The sequence below is a fragment of the Leptonotus elevatus genome, chromosome 6, assembly GCF_054856555.1.
Source record: "Leptonotus elevatus isolate MCC_2025b chromosome 6, RoL_Lele_1.0, whole genome shotgun sequence".
NCBI lineage: Eukaryota > Metazoa > Chordata > Actinopteri > Syngnathiformes > Syngnathidae > Leptonotus > Leptonotus elevatus.
Genome location: NC_141244.1, coordinates 7,394,698 through 7,421,067, shown reverse-complemented (window position 1 = coordinate 7,421,067; position 26,370 = coordinate 7,394,698). Strand labels below are relative to the sequence as shown.

At 38.8% G+C, this 26,370-nt stretch overlaps 1 protein-coding gene across 2 annotated transcripts; it reads right to left on the bottom strand.

Annotated features, from left to right (window-relative positions):
- Positions 1-8,629: 8,629 nt before the first annotated feature.
- Positions 8,630-26,318, bottom strand: faxcb (failed axon connections homolog, metaxin like GST domain containing b). 2 transcript variants are annotated; one of them, XM_086078729.1, is made up of 7 exons: positions 25,188-26,318; positions 22,929-23,050; positions 20,225-20,360; positions 19,243-19,439; positions 14,239-14,456; positions 12,391-12,507; positions 8,630-12,301 (listed from the first exon to the last, which is right to left on the bottom strand). In XM_086078729.1, the coding sequence occupies exons 1-7, from the start codon at positions 25,239-25,241 to the stop codon at positions 11,985-11,987; spliced, it is 1,161 nt and encodes a 386-aa protein (XP_085934855.1). In that variant the 5' UTR covers positions 25,242-26,318; the 3' UTR covers positions 8,630-11,984. The 2 variants fall into 2 exon arrangements, with proteins under 2 accessions (XP_085934855.1, XP_085934854.1); XM_086078728.1 differs by lacking the exon at positions 25,188-26,318 and having other exon boundaries at positions 22,929-23,395.
- Positions 26,319-26,370: the final 52 nt, after the last annotated feature.

Below are 26,370 nucleotides of genomic sequence, written 5' to 3'. Positions count from 1 at the left end.
CAGGAGTACCTATTAGGAACAGCTAAGGTGTTAATCTCCTACTTAAAAAATGTTTCAGTCATAAATGGTCAAATAAAAAGGCTATTGTCATGATATTTTTGGGCAAATTGTTACATAGAGTAGCTTTAAGTATCGGTGGCTGGTATCGACAGCCTCCACAAATTTTACATACCAATACTTTAAAATAAACCTGGCACCGCACCGATACACGCCCAGACCTCATTCTAGGTTACACCCACTTATCTTTGAACATGTTCTTGTTACTGGTATATTTCCATTAGAGCTGTCAAACGATTACATTTTTAAATCAGATTAATCAAATCTTAGAATTGTGATTAATCACGATTAATCGCTTAATTAAAAAGGCTTTTTTATCATTTTTTTTTTAAATGCTTTACTTTAATGTATGTAGTTGTGTTTATAGCTCAAACACAACCTGTGCTACCTTTAACGTAGCCATCCGCTGTCAAGATAATCTGTGGTCAAAATTAATATTGTGATTAATCTGCGGTAATACATGATTAATATGGTATTTTTTTGTGATTAAGTAATTAGTTAAAGCTTTAACTTTGACAGCACTAATTTCCATCCATGGGACTGTTGGGCCGTGCCAAAAGTTGCATAACTTTAGTGTAATAATAATTATTAGGGGTGTGAATTGCCTAGTACCTGGCGATTCGATTCGTATCACAATTTATAGGTCACAATTCGATTCGATACCGATTAATCCCGATGCAAATCTATAAATTGATTATTTGGATTTTTATTTTTTAATTTTTTTTACTAAAATTTAGAAAATCCTAATCATTAAACTTGTACATGTACACTGTAAGATTTGTATGAAAATGTATTTATTTATCTGAAAATTCAGTCTTATAACTGAGCCACTGCATTTAACAAACAGGTTGCAGTCTGTTTCATGTTTGAACAGCACTGAAATAAAATATTAAGGCTGAATGTTCCATTAATATAACATTCTTCCATGCTTAATGTGTGAATCCTAACCCTAAGTAAGACGTTTTGTTGAATATTCCTATAAAAAATTGATGTTTAAAAATAGATTCTGCCGCATATTGAATCGATTTGAGAATTGCGCGCTGTAATATCGCGATATATTGCCGAATGGATTTTTTCTAACACCCCTAATGATTATACTTGTATATTTTCTCTATTTGATTACTTTTTTGGGGCTACTGTGCATGTGCGCTGCCACTTAATTGTAACCGTAATACTTTTTTGTAATATTATAGTCTAAGAAAACGAAATCTCCATTACAATCCTAAACTAGTCCTTTTAAGGCAAAAGCATGACAATATGAAGCCCTTTAGTGATTCCATGTTTAATAGTGTAACACTGTCTCCTATAGGACAAACTCTTAACTGCAGGAGCCTTTCAACATGAATTTCCCCAAACAGCTATCACAGCGCTGATTATTAAAAAAACAGAGAATTGCATCATGTTAAAAAAGGCCTCTAAGCAACATATTTTTCTGTTATTAAATGTCTTGAGTATTTTATATCGTTTGCTCTGAATGTGTCAACTGCAGTAATGTTGCTCCCTATGTATACACACATTGCGAATCACAAGGGGAATACGCCTTGAAAACACTCACCTACAACCTGGCAGAGCGTTTGTGCTGGTAAACACTTGAATGTTTGAGCTCAACTCAAAGACCGAAGCGGAAGGAGAAGAAAGAGAGAAGGCGAGCAGATGGCCTGCTGCAGATAGACTTGGTGAGTGCGCGGGAGGAGTGCTCTCTGAAGGACGAGCCCTGGTATTGTTGTGGCAGCGAGGGCTGCTTCTGTCACACAGCGTAGCGGGGGTCCCCAAAGAGTTGGGGTCTTATGGTGTCAGTATCCCCCACCCACCCCCCGCCCCGCCCGGGCCCTCATCCACCAGCGCTGGCCTATTGTCACTGCTGCTTTTTAATTTCTCAAATGCAATCAAGTGTGACACAACCTGTTTACCGAGCATGTCTGCCACAAGCGAGAGGAGAATGAGGAGAGAGAGAGAAAAAAAAACAGACACATAAGCCAGGATCTCTGCACAAAATAATCCTACATAATGCCGGAGAGTTTAAAGAGGCTTTGCCAGCACACCGCCACCCCGAACCCCCTTCGCCACCTCCCTTGGCTCTTATGAAACCGAGGAGGGGGAGATTAAGAAGGGGAGGAGTATGGAGCACATCAGAAGAAAGCTGTTATATATCTCCCTCAGTCTTGTTTGGGATTTATAATTATTGTTTTATAGAGCACAACAATCGAGGGGTTAGGGCATAATCAACTAGATAAGATCCCCACAAAGGCGAGGGTGAGGAATGGGGCGGCACATGAGCGGCAGGGGAAGAGATAGGGGGTCTACAGAAAATCACTCATCTGTGGTGACGTCATCTTTCTCCAAGTAACCACATTGTGATATCCAGGCATGTGCACAAATATTTTCCAGGGCAAGAGGTTGAGCGCAAAAATGGCAAAATTATTACTACATTTAGGGATATATTTGACTTATTCTGTATATTGAATTTTAAACACAGTAAAGTTTAAAACTATTTACAAAGGAATTTTCTGAATGCCAGTTTCTCAAATCATTTCAAAACATTTTATATGATTGTTGTGACCGATCACCTACCGCATAGGTGTCAAACTCCGGTCCTGGAGGGCCGCAATCCTGCAGGTTTTGGATGTTTCCGTTCTCCAACACAGCTGATATATGATCAGCTCATCAGCAAGCTCTGCATAAGCCTGATAACGATCCTGCTGATTGGAATCAGCTTGTGTTGGAAGAGGGAAACCTCCAAAACCTGCAGGACTTTGGCCCCCGAGGACCGGAGTTTGACACCTGTGAGTCCTACCGTATATAACTCAACTGAGAAAATTGAAACGGTCAGCCTTTAAAGTGCCTCTGAGGCATTAGATATGCAGACACTGAAAACTGACACAGCAGTGACATTACCGAGAAGTGGATGTTCCTCAATAATTGATGAGAAGAAAGGAAAAGTGGTCAGACGCCAACTTTGAATGAGCTGCAGGAAGTACTGGCTGTTTAAAACCTATGACTTGTCTTTTCATATGACTGCTCTATGGTTAGGGTGGCAAAATGGAAGCCTGAGCTTATAAAAAAGAAAAACACTTGATATCGCTGAAAAGTCATTGGTCCTTATTCAAATTGGTGTACAACTGCTACTGCTCCCGTCCACCTATTTTTTGGAGTGTGTGTTTAGGAAATAACGGGCCAGTTGCCAGAATTTTGCAATGTCAGGGATTGCTTGTCCTACCTGGCACTCAGGTAAGCATGAGAGCTAATTGGAGTTGGATGAGGGAGGGGCAAGGCGAGGAGCTTGTGTGATCCGCAGGGCATCAATTCTCACAAGAACTCAAACAAATTCGATTCAAAACTCGTTTGCGGAGAATGAATGACAGGGTCATTTTTAATTTTTTTCTAGCGGAACGGGCACTTTTCTCATCCACAGCCAAATGGCAAGTGACTCCTTAACGTAACTAAGCCAGTAAGTTTTTATGCACTTCAACTTTGGATTATTCACAATGAAAATCACCCCAAAATTTGCTCTCTTGAGTTTTTGGTACATTCACTTGTTGACTTCCCTGCTGGGAGCGGAACAAAGACATTGTGCTGATAAATATGGAGCGAGCGCATTCAGCATGTAAAATGACAGGAAACAGCTCGCCTGGCTCAGTCACTTATCAACTGAAACTAACACCAACGTGGATCATTAATTAGCGAGGAATACTGAGTCTCCATTGTTCACACGCTACATGAAGTGTTAACTCAGTTGCGTTTTTGGCACAAAATGTGCTGGGCAATTTACTGGACAATTCTGCTAGAGATGATCACATATTTCAATAAATATGTTAGGACTGCACGAATTGGTGGTGACTCCACAATGAGTGCGAATTGGCCGTTAAAAACAAATGGAATCAGAATTTTCAGATTTAAGTGAGAATGAATCACAGCATAGTGTCACATGGTCGAGTTAGTATCACCGGAATGTTTGATTTTAAACGCGCGAGTGCACAGTGAAGTGTGCTCAAGTCTTCGAGAGCGACGCCTGGAAGTGTTTGGGCGTGGTTGTGAATGTTTAACCGGCTAATAAGCATTCAATTAAAATGTTAAGCAAGCCGACAAGCTCGGCTTTAAAGTTACAACTTCCAGAGGCGACCACTCCCAGGTTAGCAAAATGCTAGCTAGCTAGTATGACGGATGGATTTAAATTAAAACTTTACCAAAAACGAAAAAAACACCCTGGATTCTGCCGTTAAACTGTGTATAACGATGGAACCTCAAGGTTAAAGGAAGTTATTTTAAACTAAAAAGGAAAACCTTTACATGGGTTTGCAGGGCTGCATTAGCACTTTACGCGGATTCGCGTTTTGAACAACAGGTGTACATAAAACACAATAAAAGTCCTGTTTGAGATTTGTAGTCAAATGTTGCTAATTGTATGTCCTACACAACTTCAGAATTCAAATTTGACTTTTGATTTGTTGGCTTTTTTTTTTTTTGCGCTACCAGTGATAACAAAAGAGAAAAGTGTGATGCTGACCATGGAACCAGAAATGAAGTTTATTGTAAAATAACAAAGCAATATGCTCGTCTGTGTCCAGGCTGCTCTGTACAATATGTATGGTATGACAATAATAATAAAAGTAAAGATGAGGTACAGTATTTTTAATCTTCACAAGCTTGTAATCCACCATCGTCATCAATGTTTCAATCATTAAGTCGTCAAATAGATGGATACATAAATAAAAAAGAATAAATAAATATCATCCAAGTGGTCATAATGTTGTGCTTGGCATTTTCTGATATGACTGCATAAAGCACATGGTGATACTAGACACACACACACACGCACACCCCCACACACACAAGCTTGTTTTGCTATGTTTGTGGGGCCATCTCATTGACATAATGCATTTTTCTAGCCCCTTCCCCTAAACCCAACCCTCAAAAATGATTGCCTACTCCTATTCCTTACCTTAACCTCAACCATAACCCAATTCAAACCTAAACTCTTAAACTAAGTCTTGACCCTCAAAAAGAGGTCTAAACTTGTGGGGCCCAGCAAAATGGCCTCACATGGACGGGAGGGCCCCACAACTCTGTGAAATCTCAGAATGTTGGTCCCACTATGTAACAAAACAAGACCTCACACACACACACACACACACACACACACACACACACACACACACACACACACACACACAAAAGCGCTTTTCAAAATTGAATAGGCCAGCCAAAGTTATCTGGAAGCTTCATCGCCAATGAATAAATAAAGCTGCAATTAGTTAAGAAAACAGCGCCACCTGTTGGTGTCTCGCCCCTCTAAGCTCAGGCCATTATGAAGGGCTGTGGGGAAACACCTGAGCCTGAAAATTAAAGCATTGGCCAACGCCAAGGCAACGTGTGTGTGCGTGCTTGCATATTACTTGTATTTGGCCGACTCGTATAACCATGTGTGTTGCAGGGCCTCCATTTGTAAGGAGGCTTATTGAGCATATGTGTTGTTATTGTGAGTGTGTGTTTGTGTGTTTCTCCTGCGAGTCCTGGGGCACACCTGGCAGCGATGTGCACATTCTGGCAAGCAAGCAGCTGGCCTGCGGGCTGGTGAGGGTGTTGCGTGGGGATGGGGTTCGAGAGGGGTGCAGGGGTCTTCCACGGACCCCTTCCCACCAGACGTACACAGTGGGAGGCAGATGGACAGGCCAAAGCCACAGCCAGAGGGCCAAAAGGGCCCAGGGGGCTGAGGGAAGTGTCTGACTAAGCTGAAAGACAAACACTGGGAAAAGAAAAAAATGATATATGCCTGACCTTTTGACACCTTGTTTAAGCTGCATATATATGTATATATATTAGGGTGTCAAAAATGTATTCATTAATTTTGAGTTAATTTAAAGTTTCTTTAATGCCACAAATTTTTTAATTCGCAATTAATGACCGTCCCTTAATTAGAAAGCCTGTACTGAGGGAATTCCAGTCGCAATGCAGCAGACACATCCACGTCAAAATTTTAATAATACATGTAATATAATGCTTATATTTGTAGGGACTGGGGGTAAGTTGTATTTTACATATTTTTTTTAAATATGCAGAATTTCACAAGTTGCTTCATGTTAAAGATTAGATAGCTCTTAATATGAAAAGAAAACTGCACAGAGCTGTCACCAATGTCTTACAAATGCAATTATGCCATCTAGTGGCAGAAAAATGACCTCAACACAAATCAATATCACACTCTTTATCGTCCTTTTTTATAGTACAGTACATATTTTTAATTTTAGCTCAATTTTATGAATTATTATGAAATTACTGTATCAATGACTAAATGATGCAGCAATATTTCTATTAGTTAACATTTTCCCCTCTTTTATGTTAACAAGAGTATGAAAACTTATATAAAAAAATATTTTATTGTAAATTTAGAACAGATATAAAGTTTGCGATTAATCGTGAGTTAACTATTGAAGTCATGCGATTAATTACGATTACAAAATGTAATCGCCTGACACCCCTAATATATTACAAGCATACAGTCCAATACTTTACATGCATTTTGCAGTCTGTATTTGTACATTTTTCCAATGGTATACTTTTAACTCATTCACTGCCATTGACGGCTATAGACGTCAAAAATTCATTTGAACAATTTCTATTAGTTTAAAAAAAATGTCCTCATTTGTTAACAAGAGTAAGAAAACCTAGAAAAAATGTATTGTACATTTAGAACAGATACCAAATTTGTGACTAATCTTAAGTTAACTAGTGAAGTCATGTGATTAATTATAATTTTTAAAAAATTATCGCCTGATGCCCCTAATTAAAAAAAGAAAAGAAAAAGATTATTAAAAATTAGGGGCGTCAGACGATTACATTTTTTCATTGTAATTAATTGCATGACTTCAATAGTTAACTCACGATTAATCATACATTTGATATCTGTTCTAAATGTACAATTAAACAATTTCTAGTTTTTCATACTCTTGTTAACAAAAGTGGAAAACAAATGTGAAAAATAAATAGTTCAAAATAATTTTTGACATCTATAGCTGTCAACGGCAGTGATTGAGTTAATGCAGGGATTAGGACACTGAGCCATGAAAGACACACTTGGGTGAGTTCACTGTGGAAGAACTTAAGAGCCCCGCAGACTTCAGCCCGACAACTAATAGAATGTGATGATGAGCCAGGCCCTTTCATTCATACAGTACATCAATGACCATTTCATTTTTTTCTTTTTATTCCTTTTCATTTCTGTTTAAGACCTGACTGCTGTAACAAGTTGGAAATATTACTGTACAAAAAGTCTAATTCACGGTGAACAAACTTAAGCAACTGCTAATAGTTTTAGTTTTGTTTGTGGGAGAGTACTCCGACATCATTTCAGTCGTCTACCAGCGAATATGTGCTGTAGGGTAGCAGTGTAGACGTTGGCCACCAGCTCCTTTAGTCCAAAGAGCCACAGATGCTCGACTGTTTGTGTGTTGACTCTGTGTAATTTGTTTGCACTAATTTGTTTTGCAGTACCAGGGGAGTTCCCTGGTTTAATTTAGCTCTATGTTTACCTCTTTTTGTGGCTCGCTGATCTGTTCAGCATCCAGACAGAGAGGGAGCGATAGCGTGGAGGGTGGGCCCTTCACAAAGCCAAATTAAAAAAGGAGCCGTGCAGATTGTTTTAAGCTCTGGCAGCCCCTTCAGGCCCCAAGGCCTCGCTCGCAGCCCGCACCTGCTCCGTCCCCCAGGAGCTTGCTACCTGATCCGTGGCCCTGGCTTTCTCCTCGCGGGCTGCCCGCCCCAGCATCTTCCCCTTTTCCTTTTCTCTATCCTTTCCTTTCTTGCCTCGCTTTCACATCCTCCTCTGTCTGTCTGAGTCCTCTTCTGCCTGCTCCCACAACTCCTTATGTCGTCCTCCTCTGCAACTTCTTGCCACTGGCCTGGCTTCTTCTTGTCCCCACCACCTGCTACTTCTCACCCTTTCAAATCCTTTGGATTTTCATACAGCATTTTTCTTTTTTTCTCTCTCTCTCTCTTTCTCATTTTTCAATGATAGTCAATTCTAACCCAGTAGACGTAATTATGACATATGCCCTCTTATCCAAAGGTGTTCTAACAGCAAGGTCAATTGTATTCATCTTTGCTGTATATTAAAGACACTTGATCAAAAAATTAATATGAGACAAAGTTTGGAATTCCAGTTTTTAGTCATGGTATTTACATGCATGCTCTATTGGGTAAAGGTCTTGGCCAGTCTTAGACATTCCACTTTTTTTGTCATGAGTTTAAATGTAAATAAAGTGTAATAAAAGCTGGAATTCTAAACTTTAGGCTCATATCGTCAGCCTATTTTGGGGAAAAAATATTTTTTGCCGACATTATCTCCTGATATTGCAAATGGTTCAATTTTTTGTGTTTCCTGAAAAATCTGGAGGAAAAAAAGACATAGGTGATTATTTGAAGAAGGCGTCAATATTAATCTCAAATGTCTTCTGTATACAACAAAAACAAAGGAATTTACCTTGCATGCACTCCGGGCACAACAACTTGAGGCCTATGCAAGGGAAGGCATTAAAAAGTAAAATTTCGAATGTCCCCTTAAAAAAAAAAGACTTAAAATTGTCAACGCTTTTTATTGAAATAAGCCAGTCGACCCATTTTACGACTACACAGCCACAGTGTGATCGATCAGTCTGCTCTACATACATCATGATACACTTTGTCACACGTACAATATTTACATGAAACCAGTAGAAACGATGTGGTTTGAGACATTGACTTTTTATGAAATCAGTCCAACTGAAGGAAGAGTTTCAATGGGACGAAGCACAATACAACATGACGAAAGTCGTTTGCCGTTTTTCTGTCTGTCCAACTCTTGAATTGGTTATCATCTCCAGTGGTTTGTCACCATGCACAAATTTAGAGATTATCCTCACTTCAACTTCACTGAGGTTACAAGGTCAAGGCTGACTTAAACTTCATCCTACAACTGCATAAAAACCTAGATGAACTTTCAACTGACTCCTGAGGGGCAGTCAGTAGCATTGACATGCACCACTGCTAAATTATTCACTGTTGCAACCCGACAAGATTTTCGTTTTTGTTCCCTTCAACAGCTGAACGCGATCTATGGGAGTTAAATATGTAAGCAGTGTGATATACAAACAGCACAATGAGTTAAAATAAGACATTGGAACCGTGTGATTTCCAAATCAATAGTGATAATATTGAGATATTATAATGATTCAAAATGACATTGAAATTTATTAATGAACACCTTTGCAAAAGTATATTAATGATTAAATCTTGCAATGTACTGAAGTGACTGCAGGGTTTACATCCAATCATTTTCTTTTTAAAGTTTACAAAGTGAAGGTGAAATTTCTTGAAAATAATATGTTATACGTAGTCTAAACATATTTGGATTATATTGCATTTATGGAATATGAATGAAGCAGCAAAATGTACCAGTTTTTATCCATCGCAAGGGCATTTTGTCACTTACTGTCGACTGAAGATGACATCATAGTACACGACTCATCTGTTTTCTCAAGCTGAGCCGTGATTGGTTGTTTCCACAGAGACCGTGATGCCATTTTCAGTTGACAGAAAAATGGCCGCCCCACCCTGAGATCACGGACTTAACATATGATATGAATGGACTGCCAATGATGCTTACATGCTGCTGGGAGAAGTGAAGCCACTGGCGGCCATCTTAACTCATTCACTGCCATTGACGTCTATAGACGTCAAAAATTTATTTGAACTATTTCTATTAGTTTAATTTTTTCCCCCACTTTTGTTAACAAGAGTATGAAAACCTAGAATTTTTTTTATTGTATTAGAACAGATATACAATTTGTGATTAATCGTGAGTTAATTACAAAAACAAATTTAATCGCCTGGCGCTCCTAATTTTTAATAATCTTTTCTTAAAAAACAAAACAAAAATATATATATTTTTATATATATACATTTTTTTTGGGGGGGGGGGGGTTAAAGAAAATATTATTAAAAATTAGGGGCATCCGGCGATTAAAATTTGTAATCGTAATTAACCGCATTACTTCACTAGTTAACTCACTATTAATCACAAATTTAATATCTGTTCTAAATTAACCAAAAAAATTCTAGGTTTTCATACTCTTGTTAACAAAAGTGTAAAAAAAATGTTAAACTAATAGAAATTGTTAAAATTATAATTTTTTTTAAGTCTATAGCTGTCATTGGCAGTGAATGAGTTTAAGTTGCCATTCACCAAGGCCGTCTAACTTGAATACATTGATTTAAGAAAAACACTTTTAATTTTCTCTTATCAGGTATATCGCCGGGTGCTACTCAAAGATTTGTCTGCATCATGTTGTCAGAACCATCAGCAATCAAATGAATGTAAAGCCCATCAGGAAAAAAAAATGCGAAAACCTCAACATTCAGACAATATTCTCTGAATGGTGGATGCAAACAGTGAAGTTGGCTCTTTGTGAGGCTCACACGACTCCTTACAGGGATCCCTAGTGTAAAACATGCACTGTTAAAAGTGTTTTCAGCGGGGGAAAATAACAGAAGTTGTAAGTAAAAGTGGCAATGTAAATTGGCTGCCCTCTGGCTTCAGCTGTCAGGTTCATAATTCCTGAGATGGATAAAAATAGGTGGATTTTGCTGCTTGACTCATATTCCACAAATACAATATTAATCAAAATGCTGTTTGGATTCGTTTTTTGGGTTAACTTTAGCCCCTTTAATTTACATCACAAATATTTGAAATTTGCCTAATGCTATCGATAACCCCCTCACAGTTATTACAATATTTTTACATCAGCTTTTTGGTATCCTGATTGCATCCAATGAAGACTTTTCCCATCAACTCGTTGGTTGACGACATTCACACATCCAATAAGTTAACATTCACATCCACACAGAACAGGTTTTAGTAGCACAGCGCCCTCACTTAAAAGTGCGTTATATATTAAATGTATAGCTACCTGTTTGTTTGGCTTTTTCAACTCAAATCCTATTTCCCAAGCTTTCATATACATAAAAATAAAGTGAAAATAATTTTTCACGACTGCAAAAAATAATTTCTCTTTTAGAGTAATAAATAAAAGACTAATAAAAAATATATGTATTTGACACTTAAGATCTTTTATAAAGAAAAATAAAGTGGCACTGGTGAACTAAAGCGCTAACTTTCAACCATATGTTTGATTCAAGCACTAAGGCTGAACGATAGCTGCACTTAATAATATGCAAGTATGACAATTTTCTGAATGGTAACCACAATGCTGTTTTGCCTTCGAGTCTTCATTAATGGCTAGGTGCTATTGCCACCTGGTGGTCATATTTATTAACTACAACCACCCTGTTCATACGCTATGACCAAAAGCTCCAATGCAACGCATGACCAAATAAACAAACAAACAAAAGCAATGTAACAGGCACAGAGATGCTAAACAATTCATTTCCATTCAACCAGCCAGCAAAGGAGTTCAGTCCTGATTGACATTTGATGTAGACATGCATATACATGTGATATGTAGGCTTTCCAACTATAAACGCCAAAAGAAATAGCATGATAAAATGTCATCTCTAAATGAAAACAGCTGAGGCATATCAGCTCTTCATTTTATCCGCATGATCAACGTCTATTTGTTTGAATGAGTTTAAGACAACTGGTAAAATGGTCGCTATACCTTCTCCAACCCGAGCCGTTTACTAATCTCACATACCTTCTGTATTACAAGACGACACAAATAAGGCAGAGACAAAATGCCACCATGTCAGTTGTGACATTTTGGGAAAGAACAAACCGGGCGGTAAAATGTAAAATTTGAGATTCCGTTTTTTTCTTACTGTGCATTTCAATACCCAGCGTGTCCAAAATGGAAGCTGTAACGTGTCAGGTATTCAAGGCAGAGTCAGAACAGTGATTCTGTTGTTCCGTTCTCCAGTCCGCCTCCATCTGTCAGCCATCAAACCTCCAAGTCGGGCTTGGCTTCTTCCTTGAGCTGGGTTTCATTGTCCGAGCCCGTGCCCACATCCGAGTCAAATAGCGAGTGGTCCGAGTTGGGCGTGTGCGTGTGTCCGGCCGAACGGCTGCTGGCGTCGCTGTCTTCCAGAGTGTCCGTCCTGGAGAAGAGCCCAAAGTCCAGCAGACCGGCGGGCGACGCCGTGCCACCGCTGCTCTCGCTGTCTCCGTCGTAATAAAGGTCCTCCACTTCCACGAACCATTCGGGCCAGAACTTCCTTCGCATCCGCTCGCAGAACATGGCTAAATTGATCAGTTCCCCTACGAGAACAACATGAGTTCGATCAGACTGAGCTAAAGTACTTTTCAAACGCATGCCTCTCATTTTTTAACTATTATATTGCACAAACCTTTAATGAGTTGTTCTGGCCGCGTACCAGGAAGAGTCCACATGGCCTGAGCAAGATGTCCAAAGACCGTGGCATCTAATGTGGATATCTTGGAGCCCATGAAGTATTTCTTATCTCCTGTAGTGCGCAGAAGAGACAATTCCATTTTAAACAGCAGGTCAAAAGCACGAGCTTCTGATTGGTTTAGAACATAGGCTGAAAAATCCCCACAACACCCAGAGGTGTTAATTGAGAAGGATTTCACGTGTATACAATCCAGTGTTTATCAAGCGTTTATGCTGAGTGAAAACTTAAGACCCCACCTTTAACCTGAGGGTATGGATGCTAGTATGTAACGAGCCGGCCCCCCGTCATTGAAAATTTGGAGCATATACGCAAACTGTTAGACACCGTTTACCTGATTTGGATGTAAATACCCTCAAATTAAAGCAAGTTAAAACACATCTAAGGCTGAAATGGGCCACCAGAAACAGAATTTATTTATCATTTCAATCACTAAACTGTAAAGCGACAGTGAGTATTATTTAGTGCCATACAGTAATGAACTAAAAATTCATTTTAAAAATCCACCATTAATTTAAATAATATATGTTCTATCTTATCAACGTTTTTATATATATATATATATATATATATATATATATATATATATATAATTGTAGGTCTAATGGGGTATATGCCACGGAGGAGGCGGAACTTCCCCCTTCCTGGTTTTCACACATCATCTTTCCGTTTACTGTTTGCGATGTGTGGGCCGCGTCCCAGTTCTTGTCCTTCCGCACGGTTGGGGTGCGCAGGGGTGGGGGTGCGAGTGTTGGAACGCGGCCATCAGTGGCCGGAAACTACGCTGATGTGTGAAACCCGGAAGTCGGAAGTCCGTGGCATCTACCCCATAATCGCTAATTATGGTCGCAGGGCACTGCACCTCACAGGAGGCTGACATGTTTTGCTGCTTTTTTCTGCTACAGATAAGGAACTTCATGAACGTAGTTAGCCAGGGGGTACTTTCCACAGCTGGGTCCTGCAGGTGGTCGTCGTTGAGTCCCGTGATTCAGGCTGCCACCTCTTCTCACCCTCTGCTGTGCTTTCGCTAGCTTCTCCCACTAGCCGCTCTTGTTAGCAGCTCCAGCCAGTTCTTGCTAACCACTCTTGCTTGCCGCTCCCGCTAGCTCATGCTCGCCAGGTTGATTGCTCACTCGCTACTTCCAAATAATAATTAGTAGTAATTGGTGGTAGCTTTGCTGTGTGGCCTGTCGGGATCACCGTATGTAAAATTGTTGAATTCTATTAGTTCACCACTAGATGGCACTATACCCTACTCACTGTCCCTATAATAACTGCATTGAAAAACTGAATCTGAATTGTACATTCTCAATGCCAATTGCCGAATTTAAAATTATGAAATGCATTTAATTTTCTCTGAAAATGTATTTAGTTGCCACTGAAAATATAACGCTACATATTTTCACTTACAGTTCAAACGGCCCTTTCTAACTGCGCCCGTCTACGAAAATACCAAAAATAAAATGAAAATGAAAATATAGAATGTTAAATGTTCAAAATCAGCAGTTTAATTTTTAATTGATGTAAATTAAATACAAACTAAACACGTATTTGCTTACACAATTATGCATACTATGATTTAGGTACAGTGTGTGAGTAGTTTTGCAACCTCTGCAGACTGCAGTTACTGTATGTGTCCAAATCAAATATCAGCTTATGTCTGGCAGGCATACAAAAGAGCACTCTACCTGCATTATGTACTAGTTCTACATCCATACAAGATGACCATGTAAATGTAATCAACCATAATTGCATTTGACCACAAAGGGAAATTGTCCCTTGTACCCAGCAGTGTGGCCAGCGTCCTCATGTCCTTCTCCATCAAGGCGTACACTTCCTCCTTGGTGAAGCGCCCGATGCCGTGGCCGTACATCTCCCTGCGTACCATGCTGCCGTTCAGCCGACTCAGCAGCCATTTTAGTGTGTCGCTGAGAGGGCCACTCATTGCCAGGAGCTTCTGGGTTTCCTCCAAGTTGTCCACCCACTGACAGTAGGCGATCGTCCTGGAAAAAATGTGCAATGTAAGACTTTTTTTTTTTCATCTGCTTACGGTGTTGCCCAAGTCAAATAATTTCTCAAATGAGTGCTCACACTGAAAAGCATCATTCTCACTGGAACAAGTACTGTAATAATGACAAGCCAATGCATAGCTGTAGTTGACCTCACTGGCGCCCTCTGGTGGAGATGCATCTAAACAATGTGACACAACCACAACACATTATTTCTGAGCTCATTCCCTCGTTTAACACAATCATTTAATGTGCTATGACCCTTTTGCACATCAGTGCTAAATAATAGCAATGTGTAGCTTTACATTCAACCTCATCAATCCAAGAAAAGGGAAGCACTCTTCACAATTAGATACTGACAGAGATCATGACTGACAGCAGTAATAGAAAATCCTGTTTTCAAGTGAGTTTTTCCACCGGGCCCCAAAATCCCTGACAGCGCTTCTGCGTGCAGACACTAACAAGATTAAGTCCCTATAAACTTACACACATATACTTCCTCTCACAGTCTTTAGATAAACAGATTACAGACTGACCTTTTACTTCAGTCCAACTGTGAGGCTAGACATGTAGCATGTAACATGGCATCATTCTATTGGTAGTCAGGATAGTCATAATGAGACTGCAAAGAAGAGCCTGGCCTTGATGAAAATGAGATAAAAGCATCTGGCCTGTTTGGCCGCACACTACTTCCTGTTTATTATCTTCAGTCCGCAGCGTATATGCTGTTCTTTCTTTGCTGATTCGAAAAGGCCAATGAGCGCAAGTCAGATGACCAAAATATTAAAAAGGGATTTAGCTGAAGAGGCGGTGGATGTTGTTTTTCCACTCCGTTATGTAATCCATTAGACCGCTACACCTTCATAGATAGGAAGTAATGGACTCATCCTATTCCATCTTGCCATTGCATATAAACCTGCTCTAAAACCAAACAAACAAACAGACATAAAGACAGTGATAGAGGCATACAGTAAATACAGTTAATGCTTCGCTATGTTCAAGAGCTCACCAACTGCTCCTGGTCATTAAATATCTTGTTATTGTAGTGCATTCAATTGAGTATAAGGATTTGCAAGTCATTGCATTCTGTTTTCATTTTACAAAACATTCACAGTACATTGGAACTGGGTTTTGCAAAGAGGTGAATTTAACCCTTGAAAGAGATACTTGACTCACTGAGCCATTTTCAGCAGTAAAAAGTTAATATTTTGTCCAAAATTCATTTGATAACTTCATTATTTTTCTTGTAAAATTAATACGTTTAAAAACTAATTTTGCCACTTGCTGTCAACTTAAGATGACATCACCTGTGCTGAGGAAGTAGGTAACGACTAATCATGGCTCACCTGTTTTCTGGGTTTGGTCATCAAACTGAGCTATGATTGGTTGTTACCCACTTCCTCAGCACAGGTGATGTCATTCTCAGTTGACAGCAAGTGGCAAAATTAGTATTTTAAAGGTAATGTATTCATTGTTCACGAACAGCCTTCTTACTACTGAAAATGGCTAAATTAGTCAAGTATTCCTTTAAAATCTCAGGAAGTTTTCACATGTCAGCAGATGAAATTGGGCAAAATGGTGATTTTGGACTCAACAACAAAACAGGTTTGAAGATCCCATTAAGCTCCCAATTAATTTCCTGAGGCAACATCTGCCAAAGTTTTCTTGTTTTATTGTTGCTACTTGTGTTTTGTTTTTTGTTTTTTAAGTTTTTGTGAGGTCAAAATAATGAAATGGGAAATTTGATTTAAAAATGTCATGTCACAAGATCATTTGCCATTTGGTATTAGGGCCACGTATAAATATATATATTTTTTAGAGGGCGAGGCAATATTCAGAGAAAAAAAAGTTTATAAAGAGGCAGATTTTCGAGAAAAAAACTTACGAGAAATACACGTAGCGTAGGATTTGTGAGGATTTGTTGGTGGTTTTAAAATGAAGGCAGGATGGAGACGGATTAATTCTTAAATTTAAACTTTACTCGTCATTCACCGCAGCTAGAGCGACAACACTTCCTGATCCCCTATCAGCTGACTAACTATCCAATCAGATGCTAGCATACTTTAGGTAAATGCTAGTGAATGACGGAGAGCAGCAGATTTGACACATCAACTTAGATACTTGTACAAAAAAAATACCAAAATGTATGAACGTGTAAATAATAATTCTGGAAACGTAAATGTACAAGTTAACTCATTCACTGCCATTGACGGCTATAGACGTCAAAAATTCATTTGAACTATTTCTATTAGTTTAACATTTTTTCCCACTTTTCTTAACAAGAGTATGCAAACCTAGAAAAAAATATTGTACATTTAGAACAGATATAAAATTATTAAATAAATATAAAACTATTGAAGGCATGCAATGAATTACAATTAAAAAATGTAATCGCCTAACGAGATTTAAAAAAAGAAGATTATTAAAAAATGAGGGGCGGCAGGCGATTACAATTTTTAATCGTAATTGAATCGCATGACTTCACTAGTTAACTCACAATTTAACACAAATTTTATATCTGTTCTAAATATTACAATAAAAAAATTATAGGTTTTCATACTCTTGTTAACAAAAGTGGATTTTTTTTTTTTAACTAATAGAAATATTTCAAATTAATTTTTTACGTCTATAGCCGTCAATGGCAGTGTGGCCTGCGACAAGAAAAGTTTAATGATATTTTATTACGGATATTATATTTCCAATGTGCATTTTGCCACATAAAGAAAATAAAAACATGTTGATGGTTCAACAATCAACACAGTGTTTGTTTTTCTTTCATTTAACAAAATACATACTTATACATATTGTACAACAAGTCACACCATATATGTGCTGCGTGCATTATGAGGAAATTGGCTTTGGAAGGACAAGCTCATGATATTTTCAAAGTTTTCCTATTTGATTTTAAAACAGTCTAAAGTGGAAATTTGCGGTGGTAGTTATAACTGCCATGCACGCGTAGACTGTTCATTTATCAACGACGTACGTGGTGTCATCGGTAGTAAATGTTACATGAAATGACGACATCGAGTGATCAAATCATTACATCATTACATACACGGCATCTCAAAACTTCGCTTATGCAATAAGGTAAGCAAGAATGAACCTACCGTTGTTATGCAACACGGCTGCACGTACGTTTGTCTTCTATTCGATTTTGTGCTGGAGGGTCACATTATGGTATATTTAAACTTCTATTGTGTCTGTTTGTTTATGAATTGTGACTATTAATATAAATCATTTGTGAATGACATTAGAGGCGAGGAACTCCGAGTTATTTTAGGAGAGAGGTTTTAGCTACAAGTCGACGAAAAACATACACTAGTTTACGATACGCATTGAGTACGAATGACTCATTTTCATAAACTTCGACTACAACTTAAATTTGTGTGCTACTGGGAAAATACTTTAATTAACAATAATCACATTAAAAATATTGTATTTATATAGCGTGTGGATAAGATTTGTTTATTTACATATCATTGTTTCATGAAACATTAGCAGTTGAAGTGATAACGCCACATATATGTTTACAAATGTGTTTGAATTATTGTTGTAATCTTATTAACTGACTTGTTTGCGCCACACTTGTTTGGTAGAATGTTGTGATGTCGTAGTGAACGCGTAAAAGACTGCAAGTCAAACATCTTGAGCTTCTGCTGTGATTCTCCGGAAACTATGGTTCACTTATTTTGGCAATGTCAACATGAGATTTTTTTCTGGTCTAGTCTGTGTTCTTTTATAAGAACTTCTTTTGACAAAGATGTTGTTTTATTTTGGAAGAATGTTATTTTTGGTTTTGTTGAAAAAAATGGAAAAAGCAAAGCAAAGGTGTTTTTGGTTAATTTATTTATTATTTTGGCAAAATTTTACATGCATGTGAATTTATGGGAATTAAGCCTTATTTTTTGGCTTTCATTAACGAACTCAGGCTTTATTTTCTGTCAATTAGATATTGTAAGAAGGAAAAAGCAATAAAGACTGTTTCTGCTTGTTTTGAATGCAACATAATTATTTAATTTTATTTGACATATATTTTTAGTTTCTTGTTGTTTGAATGGTACTTGTCCGACGTACCTGATCCTGATTGTAAATTGAAATTATTTAAATAAAGTTTTTTTTTTAAGTCAAACATCTCTAATTGAAGTATGATACATTAAAAAAAAACTGCCTTTTATATTAATTCATGATTGATTTGTCTTTTAAAAAAAATTGCAATTCAATTATTTTTCAAAATCTTTCAGCTGCACTTCCGAGCCTGAAACTCGCTATACGCAAACAGCAGCATGCCACCACACTGCCCTTCCCTTCCCTGACTGAATAATTTATCCGAGAGGTGAGCATGCAAGTCTAAACGTGGCACAGCGCGGACAGAGGAAGCCAGGAAACATAGGACGAGGGGGAGGCCTACAGCAATGTGGGTTACATCACTGACCTCCATGGATGGAAAGTTACGCTTTCAACATTACCGTACACAACATACAGGAGGTCATGTAAGACGTCACGGGCAAAATACAAAGTAAGGTACTGTATGTGTGTGTGTGTTTGTGTCAATGGAGCCAGTAAGTAATGGAAAAACACTCAAGGCGGAAAGTGAGTTCTGATGAGTGGTGTCTTTCTCACACAGACAAGCTAGAGTGACTCACCACTGGAATGCTACTCTACATCCTGATGTGGTTCCCTACTTCTATTCTTCTCTTGTACATGTGTACCTAATGTTATGATGACATCACCAAATAAAAGTCATCTCCACAGCTGCAAAACGACAGGAGAGCCTTACCAATATAGATGCTCTTCCACCATTTTGGTGACAGCTCGAGACACGGCTCTCTCTTCCGGCGTGAGGTTGTGGTTGAGGTTGACTCCCAGTTTCTCTTCCAGGAAGTCCACGATGAACTCTGACCCTGAGACCTGCTCATAGTTGTACTCCAGCCAAGGCATCTTCCCCTGCGGCGACAGCTTCCCATCAAAATAGTTCTAGGGAGAAACACAGCATCATGTAAAGAGGCCGTCGTCCATCCCAGCTGACTGAGCAAGGGTCAAAATTGCCATTTTAGGCCAAATAAATAACAAAAAATCAGTTTGGAGTCACAAAACATTTGAACATTTGTGATGAAAGAAACAGTGTGTTAGCGTTAGATAATTACAGCTGCAACATCTGCAGCATCCAATACGTAGAGATTAATTGTCTTCAACTTTTCATCTTTTGTTTTTTATTCTTTTTTTCCCCCATACTTTGTTCTCCGTATATTTTAAGATTTACTGCTTTTCTGCCTCTATTTATTTATGAAACAATTTTTCCTGCCATTTTTTGCTATCAATTTTTGACAGTTTAGGGAATTTTGTGGACATTTTATGGTAATTTTCAAGACTTTTTCTTTTTTGTTGTTTTTTTTGATATTTTATAGTTACTTTTTATATATTTTCTTTTCTGCCTTTTATTAAATTCTCTGACATTTTCGGCAATTTCCTGGACATTTTATAGTAATTTTCTGCTTTTCGGACAGTTTTAGGTCATTTAAAAAAAATTACATCTATCTTTTGTCTCTTAAAATTAGGACTCTGACATTTTTGGGAAATGTAATTATACTTTTTTTAATGTAAATCATTAATTCATTTAAATAATATTTTATCTAAACAATAAAAATATGTAAAAAAAACAACAACAACTAATTTCTACATTTTTTTTATTTTTTAAGAGATCCACAGGGAGCCACAGGAGAAGGAATAAAGAGCCACATATAGCGAATGTAAGCGTTTACCTGATAGGGCAGGTCCACCATTCTCAAATAAGTCTCGATTTTGAGGCAGAAAGGTGAGAGGCTGGGAACACCATTCTTTGGTCTGGAGAACTGATGGAGGATGATGGCGTCTTTAGAGTCCAACTCCTGCTCCTTCCTGCACACACAGTGACAATTCTGTTTATAAATGCAGCTTGTGTAGTTCTCTTTGTCACTACGTAATACGGTCAGTCACTGAGTAAAATCAAACCAAATCTGTTTAATCTGTAAGATGATCAATAGCTGACGGACTGAGTCATTTTCAAGAATGGCTGGACATTTCCCATCCCTCTCTTGTGATGTGGTCATACACTGGACAAATCATGTACTCACTTTTGTGTGTGGGAATTGAATGCACTCTGACTGCAGGGCTCACTAAATTGCAATACAATTGATGTCACGTTAATATTTCTGGTAACCGCAGTTGTATAAAACTACACTACAATCCAATGACAGGGAGTCTCTTTCTCTTGTAGTGAAATAAAGTACCCACAATATTAGAAAGTGTGACGCAACGTAGTCCTAAAACAAAACACAATCAGTATCGCATTGTCAGTCAAAAGTTACCTGGCAAAAGTTGGTTTTCAAAGAGACTCACAAAGTGCTTCAAATAGTACAAATATAAGTCAAACATATCGCTGACGCCAAGTGAAATCTTTGCATCTCTTCTTCAGAAGAATCACTTTTCACAAAACCATATTAATGGGATGCTTGTTGAGTCAATAATATTGCATAGAAATGAATGGAAATGCTATTAAGACCGGTACATTGCACTATTTTTAAAACACAATTTTTTATAATGTGTTTTAAAAAGTGCACTCAATAAAATTTAACTTTATAAAAACATATAGTAATAGCAAAATGAAATAGAATATAAAAAATAAAAGGTTTGTGCGTCATAGGGGGGAAAAAAACACGCACACAAAATTTTTTTACTCCCACTACTACTAGTCTAAACACAGCATTGGGATTAATGTTGCATTTGTGGAATTTAAACAAACTAACCAGGAAAATCCACCAGTTATTCTCCATCTCAGGGGGCGGCCATTTTGCCACCTGCTGGCAGCTGAAAATTACATTACAGCACCTAAGGGCTCAGGTAATGACCAATCACGGCTCAACTGTCTTCTGGGTTTGGTCATGTGACGCTCACAAGCTGAGCAACAACATAAGACAAAGATAATGACATTCAAATAAACATTTTTAAAATCAGCAAAATAAATAAATAAAAAGCTAATTTTGTTATTTTTTTAAATTCAGTTTTTAAATGTTAAGTGGTAAAACAGTCAAAAGATCTACCTATAATTCAAATCAATATTGTAATCATTAATGACCAAGAAGAAGAAATTTTATTAAAAAAAAAATTTTTTAATTAACTGACTGATTAATTGGTATTAAAAAAAAAATCCGCCAAATATCGGAACCGCCCCCCCAAAAATATCCATATCGTTTTTCACACATTGGGAAGAATTTTTGCCTTTGCGTAGTCTTATCTCATCTGTAGGTATGTGTTCCCACACGTTTTGTGTGTGGATATTCGTTATTTGAAGGAAAAACACTCGCACACAAGTCGATACTAACATCCGGTTAGCATTTGAATGGGGTCTGCTCACAGTCAATGCAAAATGTATTTATTTTTTAAATCTGCCAAATGATGTCTACTATTTCAAAAAACACGAAAATCATGTCTCTCGGATCTTAATGTACTGTACTCATCGTAATTCCTCAAGTGGAAATTCAATTTACTGGAAAAAAAACAAAAAACCAGAGGGCCTCAAAATCTAACTTTGCTTCAGACCCCATGGAGGCTTGGCGTACTCTGATTCTATTTGGTTGGATGATTGGTGGCAAGAACATGAACATAAATTCACTTCTCAGTATGTGGGCTGCTTTTGTGTCTCTGTCCAATGCCCTGTGGTGCTGAAACTGTTCCTCCACCACTCACACAAACAACAAATGTTGTAGCATTCATGTTCACCAGTCTATGAAGTCTCATCTTCCATGCCCCCACATAGGCCACATTACATCCAAACAACAACAACAACAACAACAACAACTGCATTCCACCAACATGACATCACATGTCCCAAACAGATGATGCTGGTAGGCTGGCTTCAGCCTCAGTGGGCTGCACGTGATTCTGCGGCAGTGCTTGTGCACGGAATGCAAGGTTACTCCAAATATTATGGTGGAACTGGGCCCGGAGACACTGTTTACACAGGATGCATTTACTCGTCTGTACCAACCTGGCCCAAAAATAATCCCGCCATTGCCAGCCTTGCACTCCTCACACCAACTATAGTCCATTAATCTGGTATGCTAAGTAAGGACTGCTCACATCTCATTACACATCTAGAGGGATATAAATTACTGTAGCACTGTGTGAGCAGCAGCAGGGGTTCTTTAGAGGTCAGGCCTGAGAGTGCCTCGTTTTAGTTACGCTCAGGTGCCGACGGGGCGGGCACAGGAGCAGACGCGTGATTTAGATATGATTTCAATATATCTTTCCCCCACTCACTCGTTGAGTCGTGCCCTTGGAAAGCGGAAGCAGACAGTGAAGCCCCAGAACAAGACAGAAAGCAAAGCTTGTGTAACGGGAAACAGCAAAAAGCCCGTGTTGGTCACATCGTGTACACTAGTCTCACCAGAGGGGGAGTGGGGGGGGGGGGGGGGGGGGGGAGCCTACCTGATGGCAAGCAGCTCGTGCAGCAAGTAGGCTGCTGCGGCCAGGAGGGCCCCCCCGGTGATGTACAGGGTTTTCTTCCACCAGGAGTCCGAGCCCAGAGCCGTCATGATGCCACCGTAGTCCTGCAAAGGGAAGGCGATGATATATCCATACAGCGACTGCGGCTGCTCGGACACACACAGCCCGAGGGGGAGGCTGTGATTCCGCCCGAGATCCACCACGCACGGCCGGGAAGAGGCGAAGCCAGCAGCCCAGTACATCCTCCCTCCCTCCCTCCGTCGGTCACAACCAGCCCTCTTCCTCGGCGCCGTGCTCCCTGCTAGCGCTCCGGTCTACGGCATGATGGCGAGGGGGGCCGGCTCATATAGTTCCGCAAAACTATACGGAGTAAACACTTCGATTTCCCCTCCCAGGATGGTGATGCTCAGCACCCCCCCGAGTTCACTTTCCTTTGAAGCGTCTGCTATTGTCACGATAAGGAGAGATTCAGCAGCTTCACTTCCGGATCTTGTTTTTCAAACTAAATACATATCGTCCCAAGTACTAATGCTGACCTCTTAGAGAATAAAAAGTCTTACCTTGGTTGTCTTTGACTTTGCTTTGCTGACTTGACTAGAGCAGTGTCTCCCACGAACAAAGAGTTATGGTTTGTCACTATCGACTCTTACTAAGCTTTCCTCAGTCGACACTTAACAAATTTTAAATGAATTTATCATGCTCATTATAATCTCACGACTTGCTCAAAAGCACCCTCAACCAGTAGCCAGGAAAGATACCAGTTGCCGTTTTACATTTTGCTTGCGCCAGGACTTTAACCATAACGCTCTGGTGAGCCTATTTTGACAAACTAAGGCACGATAGAGAGGGCCACCATTTTTCATCAGCACTACTGGGGGGCACATAGGACCACACACTAAGCAGAAGTATGAAAAAAAATGCCATTTTAAATATGGACAAAATGCCTGCATGTCTATTTGTTTTATTGAACCAATCTACATCACAGCATCTTAATATATTTCATGCTCAATGCAAGTATAAAAGACCAAGTCAAACAAAGGGTTTGAACAATCAAAAAAATAACGTACTTTAATGTGTGTGTGTTTGTTCAGTGCAAAATGGCCCTCGTGCACAAAATGAGCATTGAAGGATAGCACAAAACTGCTCGACGTGCTTTGGATTTTTTTTTTTTATTGAGGGGAAGGACCAAAAATATTTTAAAACAATTCTGCTTAACATCCATTATTGCCTACATTTTTCACATTTTGCTGTTTGCACCCCACAAAAAAAAAAAAAAAAAAATGTTTTTGAAAAAATATTGAGTGCCGGGAAAAATATCAGTGAATAAGTGAAGTCCACTGTAGTAGAGGGAACCACCCAAATTGTCCATGGGGCCACTCATTGTAGTTTCCCATCCATAGTAAGCTGTAGAAAGCAGTTATGGGCTGTTATTAAACTAGGAAGGGAAAAGTCAACGACAAATTAATACTCAAGTAAATCTACCCAAGTACAATAACGTAGTACTTAAACATTGCTTATATGTAACATTATGAGCACTAATACAAACAAGTCCCTACTCAGTATTGCGTGAATGTTGAGTATGAATGGTTTCCAGCTCTCACACCTCTAAACGGGATAAGTGCTGTGCACAAAAGAGATTTAAGGATAGACAGCACACATTTGACGCTGGAGCCTACAACCGGTACTTTTATTTTGGCAACACTATGGCTGAGATCCGGTCCCTGTGTAACAACTAGTGCAAACTTAACAGTCGCTCCATTGTCTGGTGGCGTGTAAGAGCCACCCCGCCCTAACCAGTCCCTTCATCCCAGTGAGACCAGTCAGCGGACCACCATATCAACTCACGGATGATCAGGCCTAATGGTGTTTTATGAGATGTTAATGATGGTACAAAGTGGTAGGTCGTCCCACACGTGCTAACTAACTTAAGTAAACTTGTACTAGCTAAACTTATAGAGAAAGCTTCCACAAAGATGTTGACTTTTGATTGTAACTGGTGTGGTTATTCGTTTATGGTGCTTTAAATGTGTACATTGCATGTGCTTATATTGTCTTAAATATTGGCTATACTTTTATTTAGTTATTATTAGACATAGGACATGTTTGACTTGAACATCGCTTAAGCCAACCGTGCCTTCACTTATGTAATCGCGCATACATCAACAGTTCAACTTCTGCTTGGCCCGGTGGACATATTTTAAGCATACAAACTCATACCCCAAGAGAATAAAGTGGACTCACTTTGGAGCAGCCTCTGAAGTACAGGAGGTAATTCATGTTGAAGCCGCCGACCATCGCGGGTAGATGGACAGTGTTGGCCGGGCATGCCTACAGATGGCTGCGAATAACTTCCTCAAAGAAGATTTCGTCAAGATCCTTCCAACATCGGAGTCGGTCAACAGGTGGCGACGTGTCCAGGTCATTAAACAAGATCACCTGGCTTTTAAGAGAGCTGTGGGGTGATCAGCGTTCGTGTGCCATCAATACCGCAAATCCGCAACCAACTGGCGCTCACCCGCATCTTAGTGCGCGTGAAAGAGAGCAGCGGGACACGAATGTGGGAGGGGCCTGGCAGACTCATAAAACAATGGAGTGTACAAACTTTTTTACAGGGGAAAAAAAATGAAGGCCGTAAAGGCCACTTACTAAACATAACAAGAAGAGCTCTGTACTAAACGGACAGTTGTTAGTGTTTACAATTTTAGGATTATTAATGTCATTTCACAATTTTCTACTAAAACAAAATAAACGTTATTTATTACTTAAGCATAAAAAATGTTAGCCTGCTACTGGTATAATTACATTTCAATGGGTTATATATATATATATATATATATATATATATATATATACTTAGAAACGCTCTTGTTCTGACAAAAAAATATAAATACAACCATAATGACTGTCAGCTATCATGTAGAGTGAAAACTGTTGTGCTGTGTAATCATGCAAAAAAAAAAAGTTTTGAGAACCCTGCATGCACTAAGCATGTTATACAACTGTTTCAAGGGTTAAACCCTTTAGCTCAACTTTATACATACATTTTGAACACATACTGTGGGGGGAAATAAATATTTAATCTCTTGCTGAATTTGTTTATTGACTGGAATAGACAAACTATCAGTGAAAATACATAACAAAACACAATATAAAGCTGTAACATGTTTGTGTAAAATAATTATGTCTAAAAATAAGTAATTTGATTGGATCGGCAAAACATAACTTATTATTATTGCCATTTCTTTGTTGCCCTGGAAGTATGTTTCGGGTCACGGGCATGTTGAAAGATCCCTCTATGATTTGTATTAGTTTTTTCCCCTACATTTTTGACCGACATTGACTACAATAATCAATAAACAAATAATTGGAGATTGAAGATAATTTCCTTGTGAGAAAAAAAATCAGCAGGAGATGAAATAATTTC